Here is a 20624-nt window from a genome sequence, read left to right on the forward strand (position 1 = left end):
TGAAAGGCTGTGACTTCAATCTTACAGTGGCATTTACACAGATTGTTATTTTGTCCATAATGGGCATATCTTATTATATAAGTGCAGCTTCATTTTGGCACAGGATTTTGTCTCCGTAAACTTTAAGCTATAAATTTAGAGCCCAGGAAAAATTATTCTCCAGCCTAAATGTTGTATGCACTAAAGAATAAACAATATTTTTTGGTTATGCCATCTGTGTTTACACTGAACCTTTTTAACTAACGTGTCTTACGCTTCCCTTTAAGAGACAAATGCAGGACTCCAAAGGTTCCTGATGGGAACTCTCCAAACTTACATCACGGGAAGTGGCCAAGTTCTTGCTCTTTTCTTCTCCTAGAAATGATTTCATACTGTGCATGATATTATCTTTTCGCTGGTGCCGAAATTTCTTCTCTTCATCACACAGAGCCATGCTGAACCGCAGATCAGTTGAAGAGCTATTTTGCAAAAAAGACACGCTTTACAAAAGGCATAATTAAAAAGAGAATTCAAAATATCACCTGGGGAAATAAGTGGAAGTAAGAGGAAATCCTAATAAACTTACACAAGCTGAAACAGATAAAAATAAAAAATACAATAAAATGAAATATCATGAAATAAAATAACAAAATAAAATAGAATAAAATAACAATTATTCATTTGACACAATTGCATCAGCTAATTCTACAGAGTGATGGAAACAAAGAACAATGGCACACTACATCTTTACACCTTTAAGACATTTTTTGCATTTATAAGATATTTTATATAGAAAACGCATTGTTCTCATACTAGTGAAAACCAAATGCAAACTATGCAGCTTCTAGTGCTATATAATGTGGTCTACAAAAAAACTAAATTAAAATGTAGCAAATGAGTTCACCACTCATATAACTATGAATCTGCAGTGTAGAAATCTGAATTCCCTGCAAAGAACTGTAATTGTATTCCTACTAAAATATACTATTTGTAAGTTTGAGGTTCAGGTTTATCAAGGAGAGCACAATTTTAACTCTGTATCCATTCAGTCCTACAATCAAAAACTATGGATCTCAACTGGCTGACCACAGGAAAAAACTTAGGCTTTTTATCTAGCTTTCTCTCCATATTGTGCGATCAAAAATGTACATAGGGCTGCATAAAGACCTCAATACTGCACTTAGAAGCTACAACTTCAGTTCCCACTTCTTATTTCAGGCATCATGGCAAGATAAATAGTTTGAACTGTCCCCTCACGTGGGCTCACTCAGCCTGTATGTCATTCAAAGGGTTGGGGCTAAAACAGCTCCCAGCAGCACTGCCTCCAGAAGACCACAGTGAAGTGTACAAACTCATCCTGCTACCCATCCACCTCATTGACATTCCCATATTCACAAAGATGTGGCAAAAATGTCTGTGGATACTTTGACATGTTAGTTACAAGGCAGCAGTTTTAATAGTCCTTTATGAAAACAGTGGAATGGATCTATTTAGTCACAGAAAATAATTCTCCAGATTAAAAAAATAAATAAAAATTATGTAATGAAATAATAGGATTAAGAAAAGGGTGGGAAAAGACTGCCTAGAAGCAATGTGAGGTGTCCCTGCCCATGGCGGGGGGGTTGGAACTAGATGATCTTGAGGTCCTTTCCAACCCTAACTATTCTATGAAAAGGCCCTTGAAAATGAAAGCACTTAACATAAAGCAGGACAAGAAATTCATATATGATGGCCTTGTTCCTGCAAATATTTGGAAAGGACACAGTTGTTAGTACAAGTAATGGTATTTAAGTCAACGATAGAATTAAAATGTGAAAATAACCTCCAATTTTAAAATCTCCTTATTACAGTACATGGTATTTCTGTGTTAAGACAAGAAGCTTTGTAGTCTACCTGACATGATTTTAAGAAAATTCTAATGGAGTAAAATAAGAAAATACATTTGCTGCTAATGTATTTTTTGCTCTCTTTTTTTTTTTTTTTTTTAATTGAGACACTTACCATACTTCAAGAGACAATTCCAAAGTCATTTCTGTGACCTAAACAAGAAATATTTAAATATGGTTACACCACTCACAGAGGTAAAAACACCAACACACCAGGAACAGAAACTACTACTGTTAGGATTTTTATTGAGACCATTTTTCTAAAAAGGAGGACATTTCTAAAATACGTGAATGAGTTTCTTTTTATTTAATTTTTTTACAGCACACAATGTGATTCTAAAATCCACCACTAACACTGAATACAGTCAAAAATGCTGCTAGGTCCTGACTTACATTCATCAAATCCCATTGTTTTGGCTTTCTTCCACTGACAATCAGTTTTTGACAGTTCTATTCACCTTTGGCCTGAAGGGATCTAACTGTCTTCACACACTTATGATCCTTTGTTTCTACCACCAGCCACAGTCTATCTGCCACTTGCTTCCCTGTTCACTGGGTAAACTTCATACTCAACTTCTATCTGGCATGAAGATTTGTAAAGGAATGAATTCTCTGTGTTCCATATGAGCCACCAAGTGTCTTTCTGCAGTTTAATATAATAAATTATCAATCAGGAAGAGTGATTTCTTTCAGGTTTCTTAAAGACGCAAGTAAACTAATAAATGCCACTACAAAATGATTTCACTTGCAGACCACACAGATCCCCCTGACCCATAAGCTATGGGTTGATCTCCTCTGCCTTTCATAGAGCAATTTAAGGGGCTGTCTGCAGGCAAAGGTTATAAAAAAAATACGGTTAAACCACCAAGTGCATTTAGGCAAAACCCAGGAGTAGGAGGCTGCTAGAACTAAGACAGAATGGACAGGCATTTTCATCTCCAGAAGCTCTCTCACAGGCAATGGCCATCGACACAATGGTACAACCTTCTAGGAGTGTAACAGACTCACACACAGTGTCTTGTTTTACTGCCTGTAGCTATAAGAGGAATATCCTCCTTGTTTGTGGTATGTGATCACTAGGAATGGAGCTAGAACACCTCAGGCTGAACATTTGCTTGACACTTAAACAGAATAGTTAAGGATATAGAATTGCAAAGCTGCCTCTGGCCTCCCACATCTCACAAACCTGCCAACAGGCCAGGTAAACCTGGCACTCTGCTACTGCTCTCTGGAATGGAAATGGTAAACGAGGTAGTGAATTAACAGCATGGTGGAAAAAGGAAAAGGCAGAGAAATAACAAAAGGAGAACATGAAGAAACAGAGGGAAGAGTCATTTATGGAAATACTTCAAAGACAGGGTGGCAATTACATTATTCTAGCACCTGATATTACTAATTTAGAAAGCACTTCAGAAATCATGCAGTGATCCAATGGTTGAAAAAAAAAATGTACACACAGAGTATTAAATAAACCCTTCAAGTGAAACATTCCAATAGGGAACCAGCATGCTATTTTCTATACCTTATGCAGACTGCCACACAAATTTCAGGAATACATGTTGTGTATACAAATTGTCTGCATTGGGCTCAACCTGACTTAGTGTTCCCTCACTATGTGCTTATAAATTTCAGTGTATTTGGTTTTTTTTACTGAATTTTTATCCCATTCTACATTCCCTACCAAGCTTTGCTTAGTGCTGATGAGAAGTTACAGCATATCTGCAACATGGCAATGCCCCATATTATTGGCATGAGCTTTGTAAACTGAGCTCTCAAAATTTATTCTTCAGCTCTGTCTCTCTACCTCACCCTGTGCCTAGCAGAACCAGGCAACTGCAGTCAGCCCATACTGTGGCAAAACTCCAACTTCCCTAATTAATTGCTATATCTTACATATCACAGAATCAAGGAATGGTTGAGGTAGGAAGGGACCACTGGGTGTCATCTAGTCCAATCTCCCCGCTCAAGCAGGGTCATCGATAAGAGCACATTGCTCAGGGTTGTGTCAGACAGCTCTTGAATATCTCCTGGGAAGGTGACCTACTCCAATGCTCAGTCAGGAAACAACATGATTTCCAATAAAAAGGTCTTATCCAGTTATTTGCTGTAACCGCATTTTTAAAGCTATATCACATGGAAAACAGCAGAGCAGTCACAAATCATGACTTCTGATCATATAATAAACCATAGCCCATAACAGAAATGCAGACAGTATACACAGTTCTGGTGTCCCCAACATATGAAGGACATGAAGCTGTTGGAGCAAGTCCAGAGGAGGGCCACGAGGATGATCAGGAGACTGGAGCACCTCCCATACGAAGACAGGCTGAGAAAGTTGGGGCTGGTCAGACTGGAGAAGAGAAACTGCGTGGAGACCTCATAGCAGACTTCCAGTATCTGAAGGGGGCATACAAGGATGCTGGGGAGGGACTCTTCATTAGGGATGGTAGTAATAGGACAAGGGGTAACAGGTTAAAACTTAAACAGAAAGTTTAGATTGGATATAAGGAAGAAGTTCTTTACTGTGGGGGTGGTGAGGCACTGGAACAGGTTGCTCAGAGAAGTGGTAAATGCTCCATCCCTGGTGGTGTCCAAGGCTGGACAGAGCCTTTGGTGACGTGGGTTAGTGTGAGGTGTCCCTGTCCAAGGCAGGGGGGTTGGAACCATGTGATCTTAAGATCCTTTCCAAACTGAATCATTCTATGATTCGGCATATTATGGGCATACAATATATATACGTATATCATAGAATCATAGATTGGTTTGGGTTGGAAGGGACCTTAAAGGTCATCTAGTCCCCAGCACCCCTGCCACAGGCAGAAACACCTTCCATCAGACAAGGTATGAGGGGTATGTTCATAATGGCCTGTGATGTGTTACTCCGATAAATGATGATATACTAATATGAGCAGAACAAGCTCAATTACACATAGCTTTAACAACAGTTTCCAGGAGGCACATGCAAGCAAACAATAACCGTTAAACTGAGTCTATCTGTTTTGTACATATGTTTAAAGAGAATAATCCAAAAAATGTATTATTGCATGTTAACCAGGGCTGGGTTATAACAAACCATTTATTGAAAGGGAAACATATAATAATAAAATAATCTCTGCTAGCTTTCCAGAACCCACAGACATCAGTAGTACAAGCAACATACTGACCAGCAAACTTGTGTAACCCCTCAATGGTCAGTCAAAGACTGTTAAACTAAATTGAATCAAATCGTGCAGAAACTGATTTAGCAAGCAAAAGTCTGAAACTAGACTTTTCTAGAGGATTCTCTCAACAGGGACACTAAGGCATTCAGTGACACTTTTTTTTTTTTAATTCTCCTCTCATCAGGACTGTAAGAACATAAATACAGTAAAGCTTCAAAACAGGGTGTGCAGAGAACAAGTCCTCACCTGAGATACTCCCTCCCATGCCCCTAGATATTCAGCTATTTCCTGACTGAAAGGCCACCAACTTCATCGCTGCTATGATATTCTCCAATCCCTTCTTGAATTCAAAACTTAGCTCTATATTAAGAAAACAGGTAGTCTGATGGGATCAGAAATAGTCATTGATTTCCTTTCATCTAGGAAGATGTACATTTGACAAGCATCAAGAGTAGGCCAAATGCTTTTCTTATGATTCAACAAAATGACAACGGGAATACTTGAGCAAGATCAGACAGTGAGAGTCATGAGGACGCATTACTTTGTCTTTATAAGCACCATCCTCTAGTGATTTGTGAAGAAGGTTTATCTAACAAGAATGTGGCACAGATAAAATTCAGACACCTGATAAAAGACTACAGCGTGACACATCCTGTCATACATCCTGGTTTACACAACAGTTTAGGTCTCTCAGTTCAGGTGTTTTTTCAAGAAATGTCCATCATGTTCAAAACTGCACCAATACAGGCAAAGCTATGAATGTTGCAACTTACATCATTGAAAGTTAACTGGACCTCTTTTTTCTCTCCCAGTTTCAAAGAAGATATAGGAAATGTGGATGTGCCAAGAGTCTCATCCATAACATAGTTGGCATCCATTAAAGTAACCTAGAAAAGACACATGGGCATTCAATTTTACTTTGATAAATCCCTTGTAAGTTCCATAGTCTATGTCGAAAGTAATATGGAAAAAAATTACAGAAAAGGAATAGGTCTAACCCAACCAAGTCAACACAGAGTGCCAATAGACGTGTTCTTTTAAAACAGGATATGCTCATGTATAGTGTAGGTAGCACCTTCAAGGCATTCAATTGCATGAGTATGACAATACCATTTATGAAAGGTTTTTTATTTGAGCATCTTCCTGTCAGCAAATCTCACTATCTTTCTAAGCAGACATAATAACTTCAAAACTGACATATAAAATACACAATTACTTCAAATTTCCAGTTATCAGAACTTCTTTACGGAGAAACTTACAGTTTTAACTGTGATATGCCAAAAACATACAGCAACTTTTCTGTGGAGATGGAATCCATACATCTTAGCTTTGTATCTACAGACCTAGATCTTTATAGCAATGATTTGGAAAAATGCACAGCATTCCAAATTACACAAAGATTTTCTCTGTATCCAGCCAGATCTTCAAGTCTCTTCTCATATTCTCCATGTCAGAGCATATACCTTTTCAAAATGCAATACTACCCAAAGATGTATGTGGATACCGCAGAAGATTGTTCACTGCTTCTATTTTAATTCATGTGGATCTACATATAGCAGTTTTTTTCTCAGTGACAGCCTTCCAAGTTCTCAAGTGAAATATTCAGAAAGAATTTCAAGTTACTGTTTAGATGATTTGTATCAAGTAAGTTCTGCAAATTCATTTGGCTTACAATTTTTTTTCCACTTGGTAGAATTGTGTCTTCTAAAATATGTTTGTGGTTTGGGCCATATCTTTTGCATAAAACAAATAGAATAAAGATACAATCACTTGAATAACTAGTTCCTACATCTGGGTTCAGCCTCTTCTCAGCTGTAAAGAATCTTCTTCATCCTGTGCCACAAGCAACCCTTTGAAACAATGAACTGTATTTTAGCACAGAACTCATTATTTTCATAGGATCATAAAATAGTTTGGGTTGGAAGAGACCTTCCACTAGATCAAGTTACTCAAAGCCCTATTCAACCTGGCCTCAAACACTTCCAGGGACAGGGCAGCCACAACTTTTCTGGACGATGTTAATAGCATCTACATTCTTCTGTTTCCTTGTAGAACCTTATGCCCATGCTGCAATCTATGAGGGCTATCTTTTAAAACCAATAGCAATAACTTCTTAATGGGATTTTGAGGAGCATCTGACATTTCAGAGTCAAAACTGTACTTGGGATGGAGTTAAAGATTTAGATTAAAATAATGCGAAGAGTTGAGGATTGTGGAGTCTGTCTGAGCTTAGGAATTCACAAAGAGGTTTAGGGTGGGGAGATGAGCCTTGCAGAACCTGGCAGCATGCTGTGGCCATACTGCGCTGGAAATCAGCAGTGTGCCAGCTCATAAAATTTTCATAATGACTGCATAAAACCATGATAAAACCTGAGAAATACCTCATAAAATGTTAGCTAAATCACAAGAGATGGGGTTTCCCACCCTGGTGACAAGTGAGCTAGTACATTGTTACCACAGAAGGAACCAAATGAGTCAGGTCTCCACGTGGTCAAAAATATCTGAGATCACATAGCAGTTAAGAAATTAATGGCTTGCCAGCACCTCAGCCTCTTCACAGCAGAATACATAGAGATAAGAGTATAAGAGGTAGTAGTGTTCTCAAGAAGGCAGCAGATAAGCCATTGGCCACTGTTGTCTGTGATTTTAAAATTTATCCTTTAAAAATCCTTGGACCAAATTTTGTACTCAAGAAATTCATACATTACTAGTGAAGCTGCTAAATGTAACTGCAAGCAGACTCAGATCCAGTCTTTATATAATGCCAGAAAACCCAAGGGACTGTATTTTAAGTATTATTTGCTATTCCTCAGTTTACCATTCTGCTCATCTTTTGAGGTTCATGAGAGCTACGATAGATCACATCAACTATTTAGCCAGCTGCTCCTGCAGATCTTCCAAAGAAGCACAAGATCTGCAAATAGACAGGTAAAACAGCTTGCCCCAGGACTTCTGTTAGAATTTACAAAAGTTTTTATCAGACAAAACTGAAACGATTGAAGTAAGAGTACCCAAAACATCACTGGGTGGGCTACTCAGCCCTTGGCTCCAGGCATAGAGGAGACAGCAGAATCATGCTTCTGCTTTCTGTCTCCTTAGGGAGAAGCAGGGAATGAGCAGAGACTTGACTTTACCCCCACCTATTTGCTGTCCTTAATAGTTGAATCAGTGTAGGAAGCAGGGAGAAAATAATTTATGGCTGATGTAAAGAATACGACGTTACTAGCCCTCAGGAGCAGTCCAAGAAATGACTCAGAGGTATATCTTATAATGACTCTCAAGGCTACTCCTTGAATAGTTTATACAACACCTCTTTCTTACACCATGCCTATAGGCAAAAATCAGCCTTTAATGTTTTAAAAAAGTTGTAATCTTGAGACAACAAATGCCATGCACTACAAGCTACTGTTATGTTAATCTTCCAGACTTTGTTCGATTTCCATTTTCAAAGACGCAACTCAGCCATGTCATTTACCTCAAGAACATTCTCTTGATTAGGATCCAAAATGAACTCAAAGGTCTCGTTCCACATGGGATTCACATCATTATTGAAATGTTTTGTTCTCTTCCTGCAGTCAGGGGCGGATGGGATGAACAGCTCCACATAAGGATCTGGAGTGTCAACTACACAGCAAAACACATGTTCAAGTTAGGTATAACTCAAGTTTGGGTTGTAATAATGAATGCAACTACACAAAATGACAGATCACCTCATGGTCTATGACATAAAATATTCAACTATAAATATAACAAATACAATTACATGGATGATAAAATTATATTAACCATCTCCCCAAAAGAAAGAGACATCATGGCTTTAAAGGGGAGGAAAAAAGCCCTTAACAAACAAAATGGTGCTGGACTGATTCAAGCTTATTGAAATATATATGTTTCTACCAGTTAGTGGAAATTATTTTTAATAACTCATTTCAGCTGGGAGAAAGAGGAAAAGAGCAAACCAAAAACGTCTGACCTTTCAAATAGGAATCAACTGTATTTTGGAAAAGAAACAATAACAAAAATGGAGGTCTGAAACCACTCAGGAGGTTCTGTATGTGTATCAGGGCAGAATGGAAGCAAAACTTGGCCTCCCAGAAATTCTAGTGGGGAACATCAGACAGACCTAATGTGCCTTCTGATGCCATCACCAAACATAAAAGATACTGAACTTGCCCACAAAGTACTTCAAATATCTCTGGAGACGCAGAATAACAAGCAAGGGCTTTGAATTAAGTATTCTTCTAGCTAGGGAAACTTCAGAGACATTAAACAAACCTTCTCCTAGACTTGGGCTCCCTCAATTAAAATTTTGTGTGTATGACTTTGTGATTTAAAGATTTCACTGTGTGAGAGTTTCCTTGGACTGCTACAACACTCCACAAAATTTCTTAGGGACTTCTAGACTTTGCTCCACTATCTGTGGGGCTTAGCTAACCGCTACAATCTGGCAGGTCACACTGTTACCTGCATAATTAACAAGTAGCTATTTGAAGTTGGGAATCAGTGTGGAAAGCCTTTAAACAGCAATCCTTATTAGCTACTAAGAATTTATGTTTGATCTTGTCTCTTATTTAAAGCCAGGGGAACAGGGAGATCAACCCTCAAGTGCTATTTAAATCTGTTTCCCACTTGCAGACATAACTAATTGCCAATTTTAACGGAATACATTAATTCCCTTGAATTACTACACAAAATTGTGCCAGAATGAAGTGAATCAAGGCCCCTTGAATCTAAACAGAGTATCTTCTGAAATCAGAATTGACAAGATCTCATCTGTTAAGTCTGGATATTGAGTGCTACTTTGGCAAATAGCACTACAGGCTTGCTCTGCCAACAGACAGAACATGCCTACAAAAGCTTGGGTTTTAACCAAAATACTGGTGCTGAACAGTGCTCTGGCCAAAACATCAATACCTCCCTTTCCATTCAACTGTTTATGTGATTATGTGATCAGCCCTAAATATAAGTTACAAAAACCTTTTTTTAACTTTTAAACACAAAAAGCGAACTGTTTCCTATCTGTACTCAAAATCCTGAAGCATGTGGAAACCCCATATCACTGCACAGCTGGCATACAGACACCATTACTGACTTCCTATCTGACAGACTCCAAGTAAGTATTCAAACAGAAACTAAACCCAAGGCATGGAACAACTAAACCTAGAAAAATCACTCTTCGCAACTTCCTATTGCCAAGCTGCCCCCTCGCTCTCTGCATTCATTGTTTTTAACCTGAGGCAAAGAATTAATCTGTCCTTTCATGTTTGAAAGTTTATTCTGTGCTATTTTCAATTATGAAAATTAAAATCTATTCTTTTATAACTTCCTACTGGAAGACTGTGCTCTGATTAAGATATTGCTATAAGCTATACTAAATTAATCAAAATCTTTTTCATCATTATTGGTTAGGGACCAAAAACTAGCTACCAGCAATCTGACAAGTAATACAAAAGTGTTCACTTAATGTATTTGAAAACATTAAAGCTATCAAAGGCAGATAAAACAGGCAGAGTATGTATCCTTTTGCGTGGATGTATTTATTCCTGTTTGGATTTTTGCTGGTTGATTTGCCAGGTATGCTTTTCAAAAAATCTTATCTGAAAATGTAAGAGAAAAGTAGCTTAATCACTGCTGTTATCTGTATTTTGATTTTAAAAGGAAGCATCTTTATGAAATGTTTTTGTGGTTGTGGAACCGCTCTTTCATTTTAGCATCCTACTTGAAATACCAACCACTGACTCAAAAAGAAGCAACTTATAAGATTTGATACTTCTTCCTCAGGACACTTCTGAAGTAAATGGAGTTTTGATACAGCTCTGGATTATTCTTTGCACAAGCATTCTTGCATGACTCCTCCATAATTTGTGGGCTAGCTATATGCAGTGCACCTCAACTTTGTAATGTAGCTAAAATCTGGAAGGTTTGCAAGTGGAAAACTTGGAAGATTTGCAAATGGACACATGCACTACCGTAAGACAATGCGCTACCGTAAGACAATGACTGTATGATATGATTCCATATTCCTGACTTCAGGGCATTCTTTGACTATTTAAAGTAAGTGCCTCAACATGTACATGCAACTAAAATGTCACACTTCTACTGTCAAAGAGCTTCCTTCATAAGGGCATAGATAATGCTGTGGAATAGAGGGATCAGACTCCATAAGTGTTTCTCAAGAAAAAAACTAATATGAACAAGTGTATCTGAAACCCCACCATTACAGGAAAAAAATAAAATTAAGAATTTCAACACTGATGCCAATGGAAGTAAGAGTCCTGTAATTAGCAGTTTATACCTCAATGAATTATAAAGGTAATTAACAAGATGTTCATAATAACCCTTTTGTAAGATTTATAGCATCCATAAGATCTCCAAGAGTTGAACACAGGTATCCAATAACAAAAGCAGAGTCAGTATCTAAACTGATATTTTTAAACACACTGGATTAAGAAATGTCTGAGAGGTAGGAAGTAAGTATTCAGTGACTTTTCCTTGTTTAACATATCTCCTGGTTAAGTAATTATTACAGCAATATATCTTTAAATTACATTATGAATCATGAAGTTAAACTAACAGTGGACAATAATTACGATAAATAATTTTCACATTAAAAATAAGTAATGCTTTAAGCAATCTCTATATTAAAGAAACCTGTAAAATTTTCTATAATGGAAACCATTTGATCTTATGTTACTAACTTGTTGACATGACTGTCATTAGGCCCCCACAGTAATATAATTAGTATTTCAGACATATAATTAATATTTCAGTCATTTCAATTTCAAGTACTTCAATAGCATAAAAGACATAAAGAAACAACAGAAAGCATATTTGAATATAAAATACCAAGGATGAAGCTGCTACCACCAAATATTAAAATTTACCTCATTTGTCCATCAAAATTTGAAAGAAATACAAAGTTCTTGAAGTATTCCAAAATCTGGCTTGCTGGAAAAAAAAATCTGTACCACAAGACTGCTTTTTTTTTTTTTTTATGAGCACACCGTAAACACTCGTGATCATGATGGATATTAAAGAAAATTTTATGTACTTTCATTTCAGTTAATATACACATCACCATCATAGCAAGTAAATCTGGATCCAGATATTTTGGATCTATGATCTCCAAGTACCATGCTTATACAATTAAAGGTACATTCCAGCAAATACATGGCAGAACTTCCTTAAAGAACTATGTTAGTTTCATTCATTGGAGTTTTTTGCTTTCTGGTTAACCAACATCCTCCACCATGAAGTGCAACCCCATTCATAATAGCTTCCAAGATCCCAAACAACCACCTTTATCTACTTCCCACCGTTTTTCTTTAGCTTACTGTACTACACACTTACTACACAATTACACTACTTACTGTCTAACTGGTTTAGCACAAAGTTACATGCAGCTGAGAGGCTTGACTGAGGCTGAGCTAACAATGGGAATTGCTGAACTACCACCCTCTCCTCTGAGGGGAAGGAAGCTAAAGAATGCCAGCTATGCCACTCACAAGTAGTTCTGGCTGGGGAAGGGGACCCGAGCTGGCTGTGCAGCACAGGGCTTCTCTGTATTTTAAAGAAGCTATCAAACCTACTGTTTCCCTACAGAAACCCAAAGCAGGGAGCACAAAGGCGTTTCCAGTGGGTTGAACATTAACTAGTAACTACCCCAGGAAACCAGTATAGCACGAGCTATGTGAGTCTCTTCCTAGGCAAGAAACGTACTTTTGATGTGTATTTAAAAATAATAACTAATTATTGTAAGTTAAATAATAATTTTTATTCAAATAGTGAATTCTATGGGACTCACCGGACAATATGCTTCACAGCATGGCATGGAAATACGGTCTCTCTATCATAGTTAGGTGAAAATGTAATAGATTTTAAAATCATGGGTTTTCCCAGATCAATGTGATTTTCTAGGTTTTTTTAAAAGGAATTATTATAAACAGTACTTGCAGATAATTTCATTTCAGTTATTAAACTGTTCTTATCTCAAGCCACTGTTTTTTACTTTTTTTTTTTTCGATTCTCCTCCCCATCCCACTGGGGAGTAGTGGGGAGTGAGTGAGCAGCTGCGTAGTGCTTAGTTTCTGTCTGGGCTTAAATCACAACGTAAATCAAGGGCCTAAAAAATGATGTCTCCCGTGTTCAGGAGAAAACACGGGCACCAGTAACATATTAATTAATTCAGTATCAGACAAGCAAGGAGGAACGGAAAATAAGGCAGAGCTGCAAGGTCCTCCACACAGCAGCCAGCAGTGCTACCTGGCCATAAGATGGGATGGTAAACAGTTTGATTAGGCTGCTAGGTGCTCAGCATAGGACATCAGCTTGGCATACCCTCCCTGCCAATTCATAGACAACAAAGAAGTATGTAGAGTCTTTGCTGTGGAGGCTGGTGGTGTGATTTTGGAAACCAAGTAGCCCTTCAGCCTGAAGAGGCGGAGCCTGGGAATGTCAGGAGCAGAACTGGCTGTGTCAGGCTGCCACATACAAAAGCATCCCATCACACCCTTAGATAATTTTTACATTAAAAACTGACGCAGCTGCACAATCACAAGCCCCCAATTCAATACCATAAGACACTGCAGCAACAAGGCCAAACTTTCAATCTGTCTTTTTCGATTTGTTCTGAATTTCCATTTTCACAGAGATGAGTCCACTATCAGTTCTGGCCTCCCGTGCCAGAAAGCCACAGGGAACCAAATATACCCAGGAGTACACATAGAGATCACCAGTAGGGGATCCCAAGGAAGAGGAGACAGGTTATTTGCTGCCTGTGGTTAATGTACTACAGAGAATGCTAGGGCTTTTGGCCTTCAAGAGAGATTTTGCAAAGAGGATGATGCAATGTGAGATGTCAAGAGTGGAAGGTGATTACAAGTAAAGTAAGGCAGCTCCCAAAGCAGCAGCTATGCTATGAGAAATCCTGCGATTGCATAACATATGTATGAGAGATTATTAGTGCCTTTTGTTATGTTGCTTTTCATCTCCCATGTTACTTAAGTGAAGGAAAAGAAATGACCTCCCAGCTCTGGCACTGCAACACCACCCCGTTTACTGGGGTGGGACGCCACTAGCAGTTTCACTGATCCAGACTTGAAAGGAAATAAAAAAACCAAACAAGTAAATCAGCTGAACCCTTCATAGGTTCCAAACAAATCTGTAGAAGTGCCAAGATAAAAAAAAATTACTCACTTCTGTAGATTATCTGTACAGTCCCTTTGCAGACAGACAGACAGCAGTGAAAAGTGACTGAAACATTAGTTTGCCATATCCCAGAGAAAAATCAGCTTTTCTAGTAGCATGCCAAAATCTAAGAGGTTTGGATTTCGGGCTGGTTTTGTTTGGATGGTTTTAATTAATTTAAATGCCTAGTTCTTAAAACTGTTGGTATTTTACTTGTGAAAAGTCTCACTGTGCCAACAAAGACACAAGCAGGAGAGAAGGAGCAAGTGGAGTGGCTGCTCAGTTCAGCTATGACTGTGGGTCCACAGTAATGCCAGATCTGGGCAGTGATAAACTGATCTAGAGTAGGTTTAGGTGTATCATCACATTCCTAGTAAATTAGTCATAACCCACAATATGACTTTTATTCCAGATTTATGTTAGTCGATGGAGTATAGATTATTCTTAGTCTGGCATGAAGTCCACTAACACAAATTTAAACTGGCAATGCTTCCTGAAGCCACAGAACAAGTTTATACTGGAGCTGTTTGGTATCATGAGGTTTCAGAGGTTCTAGTCCTCTAGCAGCAGCCCTAGAGCTTGATTTACTATACTGCTGAAGTACAGCCTGGGAGCCTTTGAGTGAGAAGAGGTCCTTCCCTTGACTTTTTAATTCAGGCAATCATCAGAAACATTTTAAAAACCTGGAGCTGTCCTAACTGGGCAGAACAGAAGATAAGTATAGGCTCAGGTTCACTATGTAAACATCATGTCTTCGTAAAACCATCATCATTGCTACTGCAAGTGATTACAGGAAACCAAACCATGAAATGACACCTGGGAATTATTTCTGCCCCAGCCTCACTGCTCAGTCAGTTATTACAGGCATTTAATTTACAGGCCTGAAGAGTGGATTGTGAAGCACTGAGTCAGAACAGCGCATGGATATCAATGTTCATAAAGGGAAAGGGATGGTTGTGCATGTGAGTTAATCTGTCCTAATAAGCACAGCACAACCTAGCATTAAGCAGACATTCCCTGTATTTCAAGTGTCCTGTAACACTGTCAGCTGGGTGATTTGATAAAGCATAGTTTTCTACTACCAGACTTTACAAAAAAGTGTTCCTCTCTACAGTAAAGATGAGGAAAACTGATGCTTTTTTTTTCCCTCTTCCCTTTCAGAACACATTCAGTTAGAAATACATAAATGAAAGCATTTATTTATTAGTAAGAATTTTCCTTTGATACAGAGTAATATGTGGGACAGTTAGCATCCTGCAAATGCAAGGCAGTAACCAGAAGATGCTTCAAATCACACTTAAAGAAAAAACAAACCAAACCAAACAAACAAAAAAGCCAAAACCAAAAAACCACACAACCAAACCAAACCAATTTCAAAACAAATTTTAGACAGCACCTGCGTAACCTCTTGTCATCAAAGGAGCTGTGGATGAGAAGATTTATGTGGATTCATGCAAAAGCAGTGAAGTTAATGCAAGAAAACCTCAGTGAGGGCTACTAGTTACATCACAAGCACATCCAGCTCAGGGAGTCCCGTACTGAAGACGGCTGAGTGCTTGGAGACTATCAGAGGAAAATACCACATGCTCACAATAGTTTTCCTTTGCATCTGACTATAACTGATGCTGTTCCTGATTCTCCCTTAGGACCAGGCATTGGCCCAACCCTGGGAAGGGGGATGAGAGGGAAAAGGAAAGAAACAGGAGGAAATCAAACTGTTACAGAAGACAAATGGAATAAAAGGAGGGAGCCCATCCTAAATGGAGGCAGAGAAAGGCTCAAACTAGAGAAACTGGTGTCCACAACTCTCTGGAGAAGAGCCCCACCACAAAGTTCTACCTGGAGACATGATAGCACATGAAACAAAACCAGATTCCAGTCACCATCAAGTGCCATTCTCCTGGGGATACAGTTGGTCACTGCATGGCAAGAGCCTCAAGCAGAGAGACAAGAAGGTTCTTCAGAGTATCAGGCAACATGGACCCTTGGTCTAAGCCAGTAGAATTGCTTTAATGTTATTGCAGTGCAACAGAGTTAACAGAAGAGCCTTCCTCTTGAAAACTTCCTCTTGAAACTTGAAAACAAGTTTGCACTAATGTTTTACAGACAGTCCCTGCCTCAATAACTACATGGTAAGTATTCAGAGACAGAATTTGGCTCTTATTGAAAAGATATTTTTGCAACTGGGAAGAGCAGCATTTTCTGGACCAGTTGTTTCACTGTGGAACAGGAGTTTGTTTCCCACAAAACCTTCACCTCACAGAACTGCTTCATTACAAGCCTATGGCTCTACAGCCACAGTCAGCTGCTATGTTTGGTGATGGACCACTACAGAACATGACCAACAGCAGGGCTAGTACAAGGGCTGTCAGGAAGAGTCAAATCAAAATGGGTTGCTGAGGCCAACAGAGCTCGGTCAACCTGGGACTCTGATACCCACCCAGGCCACCCTAGCACAGACTGGAGCAGCATGGGTTCAAATGGGAACATTTCTCTGTAAAGCATTCAGTACATCTTACAGCTCCTGGCAGCATGAAGATCTGCATGTGCAGCCTGCAGGAGTTGAAAGATTGGCCACCTCTGACCTACATTTTCCAGCCTGCTAAGCTGGCAAAGGGGAGGAGTGTGGCTTGCTTTCCTCCAGGGCCTTGCAGGAAGAGCATTATCTGATAACATATCAACAGTTCAGTTCAGTACAGTTCAGGTATACTGTAGCAAGTTAGGGTACAAGACTGGCCAGCTGTGATAAAGAGAACAGCTGGATTAATCCTGAATGAGCTGCTGTAACACAAACTCTTGTGTCCCTGCTCCAATAAAAACAGGCAAATCTCCAATTTCTTCCCTTTCAGCTACCTCATATATATGCCTAAACTGCACTTAAGACTACTGTGAGTATGCCTTAAAATAAGCCAGCGACAACATTAAGACCTATGGCTCATGATGAGCACAACTCCAGGACAAAGGCCAGTGGAGGGACTGGAGCTGCACTAGGCATCACCTCCTCTCTTGCTCCACCAATGCTAAAGCAGATCCTACAGCCAGGGCCAAGCTGGTGCTGCAGGCAGGGAAACGTGCATACCTGCCCTATGCAATGCCACAGTTCCTAGTTTCCTTTGGAGAAGGCAGAAGGCAAATAGGAAGCATGTCAGCAACACTGCCCCAGCAGAAGGATGTCTTCCTTGACTTTGGAGGGGACATCTATTGCTGCTTGCGGCAGTAAAAGCTAATTGTGCCAAAAGCTACTTACAGGAGCTGTTTTCCATCTCTGTTAGCAAGTTTTGCAATCTGGGTTGAGCTTTGTTGACTGGACTGCTCCCAGTACTGTAACTTGTTTATCTGAGCAACCTAACTAAGGAAACACATCCTTAATTCCAACTGGGTGGAAAGAAACTGGGATAGCAGCTGAGTACTAGTGCCATTAGCTATCCAAAGTTTAAAAGTTTTTATTTTCAAGAAAATACTTTTTTTCCTTAAAGTGCCCAGAATCAGACTGTTTATTATTATTATAGCATCAAAAGTAGATGAAGCAAATGAAAGCTGCAAGTCCAAAGCAGGATTAAACAAGATTAGCAATCACTAAGAGTAGAGTCATACAACTGGTTTCCTTTGTAGATGTCAGCAATTGCTTTGAAAACCAGTATAATGGGAGAAAAATAGATCTTTAAAGGTCTATGACAAATTTTATGATACTTCCTTTGGCCTGGTTTTCCAGCAAGCCCCCTCAAAACACAGAGGAAGAGATGCTTCAGGGAAAAACAAAACAAAACAAACCACAGTCTGCAAGTCTTTCTCTTCTGGAATGTTGCAGTTTGGGATCCTGGTCTTTTTCTATATGTTCTTATACTGACATGCAACTAAGGAAAGGCTCTACAGTATGGCACGGTATCTGGAGCAGATCCAAAACTAAACATCCACTATATAAGAACTCACTGGAATGGAAGCAAGTTCTTTTCCAAAGCCTCCAGTCAGAGAAGTGATTTTAAAAAAATCTATTGACCCTTGCAACCATGGGAAAGTTAAGCAATTAGATAACTAAATCTTCACCAAAATCATATAAATTTTGAGATATTCCATCTTGTATTGCGTTTATCTGGCAGGTTTGCAGCAGCAGCAGGGCTGCAAGTGTGGCTGCTGTGAGAAGATGCCAGAAGCTGCCCCCATGTCATATCAAGCCAGTTTTAGCTGTCTCCAAGACAGACCAACTGCTATCCAAGGCTGAGCACAGCAGCAGCACTGCTGGTACCTCTGTGATAATGTATTTAAGAAAGCATTTAAAAAAAAAATAAAAAAAGCCACACATCACAGCAGATGTGAGAAAAAGTAGAAAATGTGAAAGAAGCAACTATGCAGACAGCAAGTCAGTAAAGAAGGAGGGGGAAGACATGCCCTAAGTGCCAGCACAGAAATTCCCCCTACACAGCTTGTCCCCCTGCAAGCACATGGAGGACCATGGGTGGAGCAGAGATTCACACTGAAGCCTGTGAAAGATCCCACATGAGAGCAGTTAGATGAGCTCTGAGGGAAGTCACAGCCTGTGTAGAGCCCATGCAACAGTAAATTCCCTTTAGGAGCTGCAGCCAATGGAGAGGAGACCACACAGGAGCGGATTTTCTGGAGGAACTCTGGCACATGGGAGACCCATGCTGGAGCTGTCTGGTCCTGAAGGACTGTAACCCATGGAAAGGCGCCACACTGGAGCAGCTCTTGAAGGATAACAGCCCATGGGAAGGACCCATGCTGGAGAAGGTCATGAAGGACACTCTCCTGTGGGAGGCATCACATGCTGGAGCAGGGGAAAAGTGTGAAGAAGGAGTGGCAGAGACATGTTAAGAAATTACTTCAACCCTCACTCCCCATGCCCCTGCATCACCTGGGGAGGGACACAAGTCAGGAGTGAAACTGAGTCTGGGAAGAAGGGAGGTGTAATGGGGAAGGTGGGTTTAGTTTAATTTTTAACTATTCTACTCTGCTACAATTAGTTGGTAATAAACTAATTTCCTCAAGTTGAGTCTGGTTTGCCTGTGATTGTGAAGGGTAAAGTGATCTCCCTGTCCTCATCTTGACTCATGGGATCTTATCATCATGTTCTTCCCCCCGCTCCTGCTGATGGAGCGGAAGTGATAAGAGCAGCTTGGTGGGTGCCTGGCAGCCAGCCAAGGTCAAACCACCACACATCTGCTGCAATTCCTCATCTTAAATCTTCCAGCCTGTAAAAGAACTTACTGTTAGGACAGTATGTAGAGCACAAGAGTCACCTTGAAAAGGACAGCATAAAACTAAAACAAGTGAAATCAGTAAATGAAGTACTCCTACGCAAAGGCAACAGTAATTGGGCAGATACTTGAAATAAGAAGGGATTTGAATGAAGTACTGAGAAAGAGGGAGTCTGCTCTCAAAAATTCCCCTTTCCCCTCCCCACTAAACATCCTGGATTATGCATTCTTACAGTAATTCTCATTTATCATCCCCACATTCACAGAATGAGAAACTGGTGTAAGTACCTAACTTCCTTCATATATAAAAAGCATTGGCAGGGAAACTTTCTGTGATGCAATTATTGTCATTTTAGTTTATTCTGGTATGTTTTACCAGTGAGAAACAAAAGCAGCTACTGTAGCTTAGCTACTCAGATCCTGGTATGACCCAGATTCAGATTTGACTGCTTGTCTTTGTTAGATCACTTTACAAAATTTTTAAAGCTTACAGAGACAATGGTAAATCTCAGCCAAATAAAATAAACAGGGAGGGTGGGAAGCTATCCTGGCTCCAGCTTTCTCTATTGTTCCAGCCATCCAGATCAGCAAGGCCTAAAAGTATGTCTTGAATCAGCAGTGTTCTGTGTGAACTGTCTTGTCACTTGAGGGAAAAACACTGCCTGTGGAAGTTATTGTGTATTACTGTGGAAGTTACAGTGTATTACTGTGGAAGTTACAGTGTAGTGGGCATCCATTACCTAGTTTTAAGGATGATGTAACCATTTATACTCTCCATTAATGAAGAGCTCAAAAAAATCTTGAAAAACTTGCTGAAAATACTGCAGATGTCCCAAGCCTAGGCTTGAGGAGACACAGGTGTGGATAACTATGCCATTTAGGCCCTCTATGCCCACCTAGAGTTGGGGCACCATGCATATTAGATCTCAAACTCCTTGAGCAGAAGTAGATCTGAAATACTTAAAATGCAAAATGCCTCACACAAACAGCAATATAATAAGCACTTCCACATATTTAATACTTAGGTCTTTCACAGCTATTCCAGAAAGTCCTGGAAAGATCAATGTGGAAAAATGAAAAGCAAAACATTACACAAAATCCCTCATGTTCCCCAGGACCTCCATCGCCACCACAATGTGAAAGTATCTCTCTTGCCCACAGAGCAGTCACTATCTACACAAACTTGAGCAACAGCAAAA

The 20624-nt window shown here is 39.5% G+C and overlaps 1 protein-coding gene across 3 annotated transcripts in view; it reads right to left on the reverse strand.

Annotated features, from left to right (window-relative positions):
* The window catches only part of PLA2G4A (phospholipase A2 group IVA), an 82604-nt gene that overhangs the window by 37272 nt on the left and 24708 nt on the right, over positions 1-20624 (reverse strand). For all 3 annotated transcript variants that reach the window (XM_065673850.1, XM_065673848.1, XM_065673849.1), the window contains 4 exons: positions 8502-8650; positions 5800-5913; positions 1981-2018; positions 317-458 (listed from right to left, as the gene is read on the reverse strand). In XM_065673850.1, the coding sequence (XP_065529922.1) occupies positions 317-458; positions 1981-2018; positions 5800-5913; positions 8502-8650 (443 nt within the window). The remainder of the gene's footprint in view (positions 1-316; positions 459-1980; positions 2019-5799; positions 5914-8501; positions 8651-20624) is intronic.

This window comes from Lathamus discolor, chromosome 3 (genome assembly GCF_037157495.1).
Source record: "Lathamus discolor isolate bLatDis1 chromosome 3, bLatDis1.hap1, whole genome shotgun sequence".
In the NCBI taxonomy this organism is placed as follows: domain Eukaryota; kingdom Metazoa; phylum Chordata; class Aves; order Psittaciformes; family Psittacidae; genus Lathamus; species Lathamus discolor.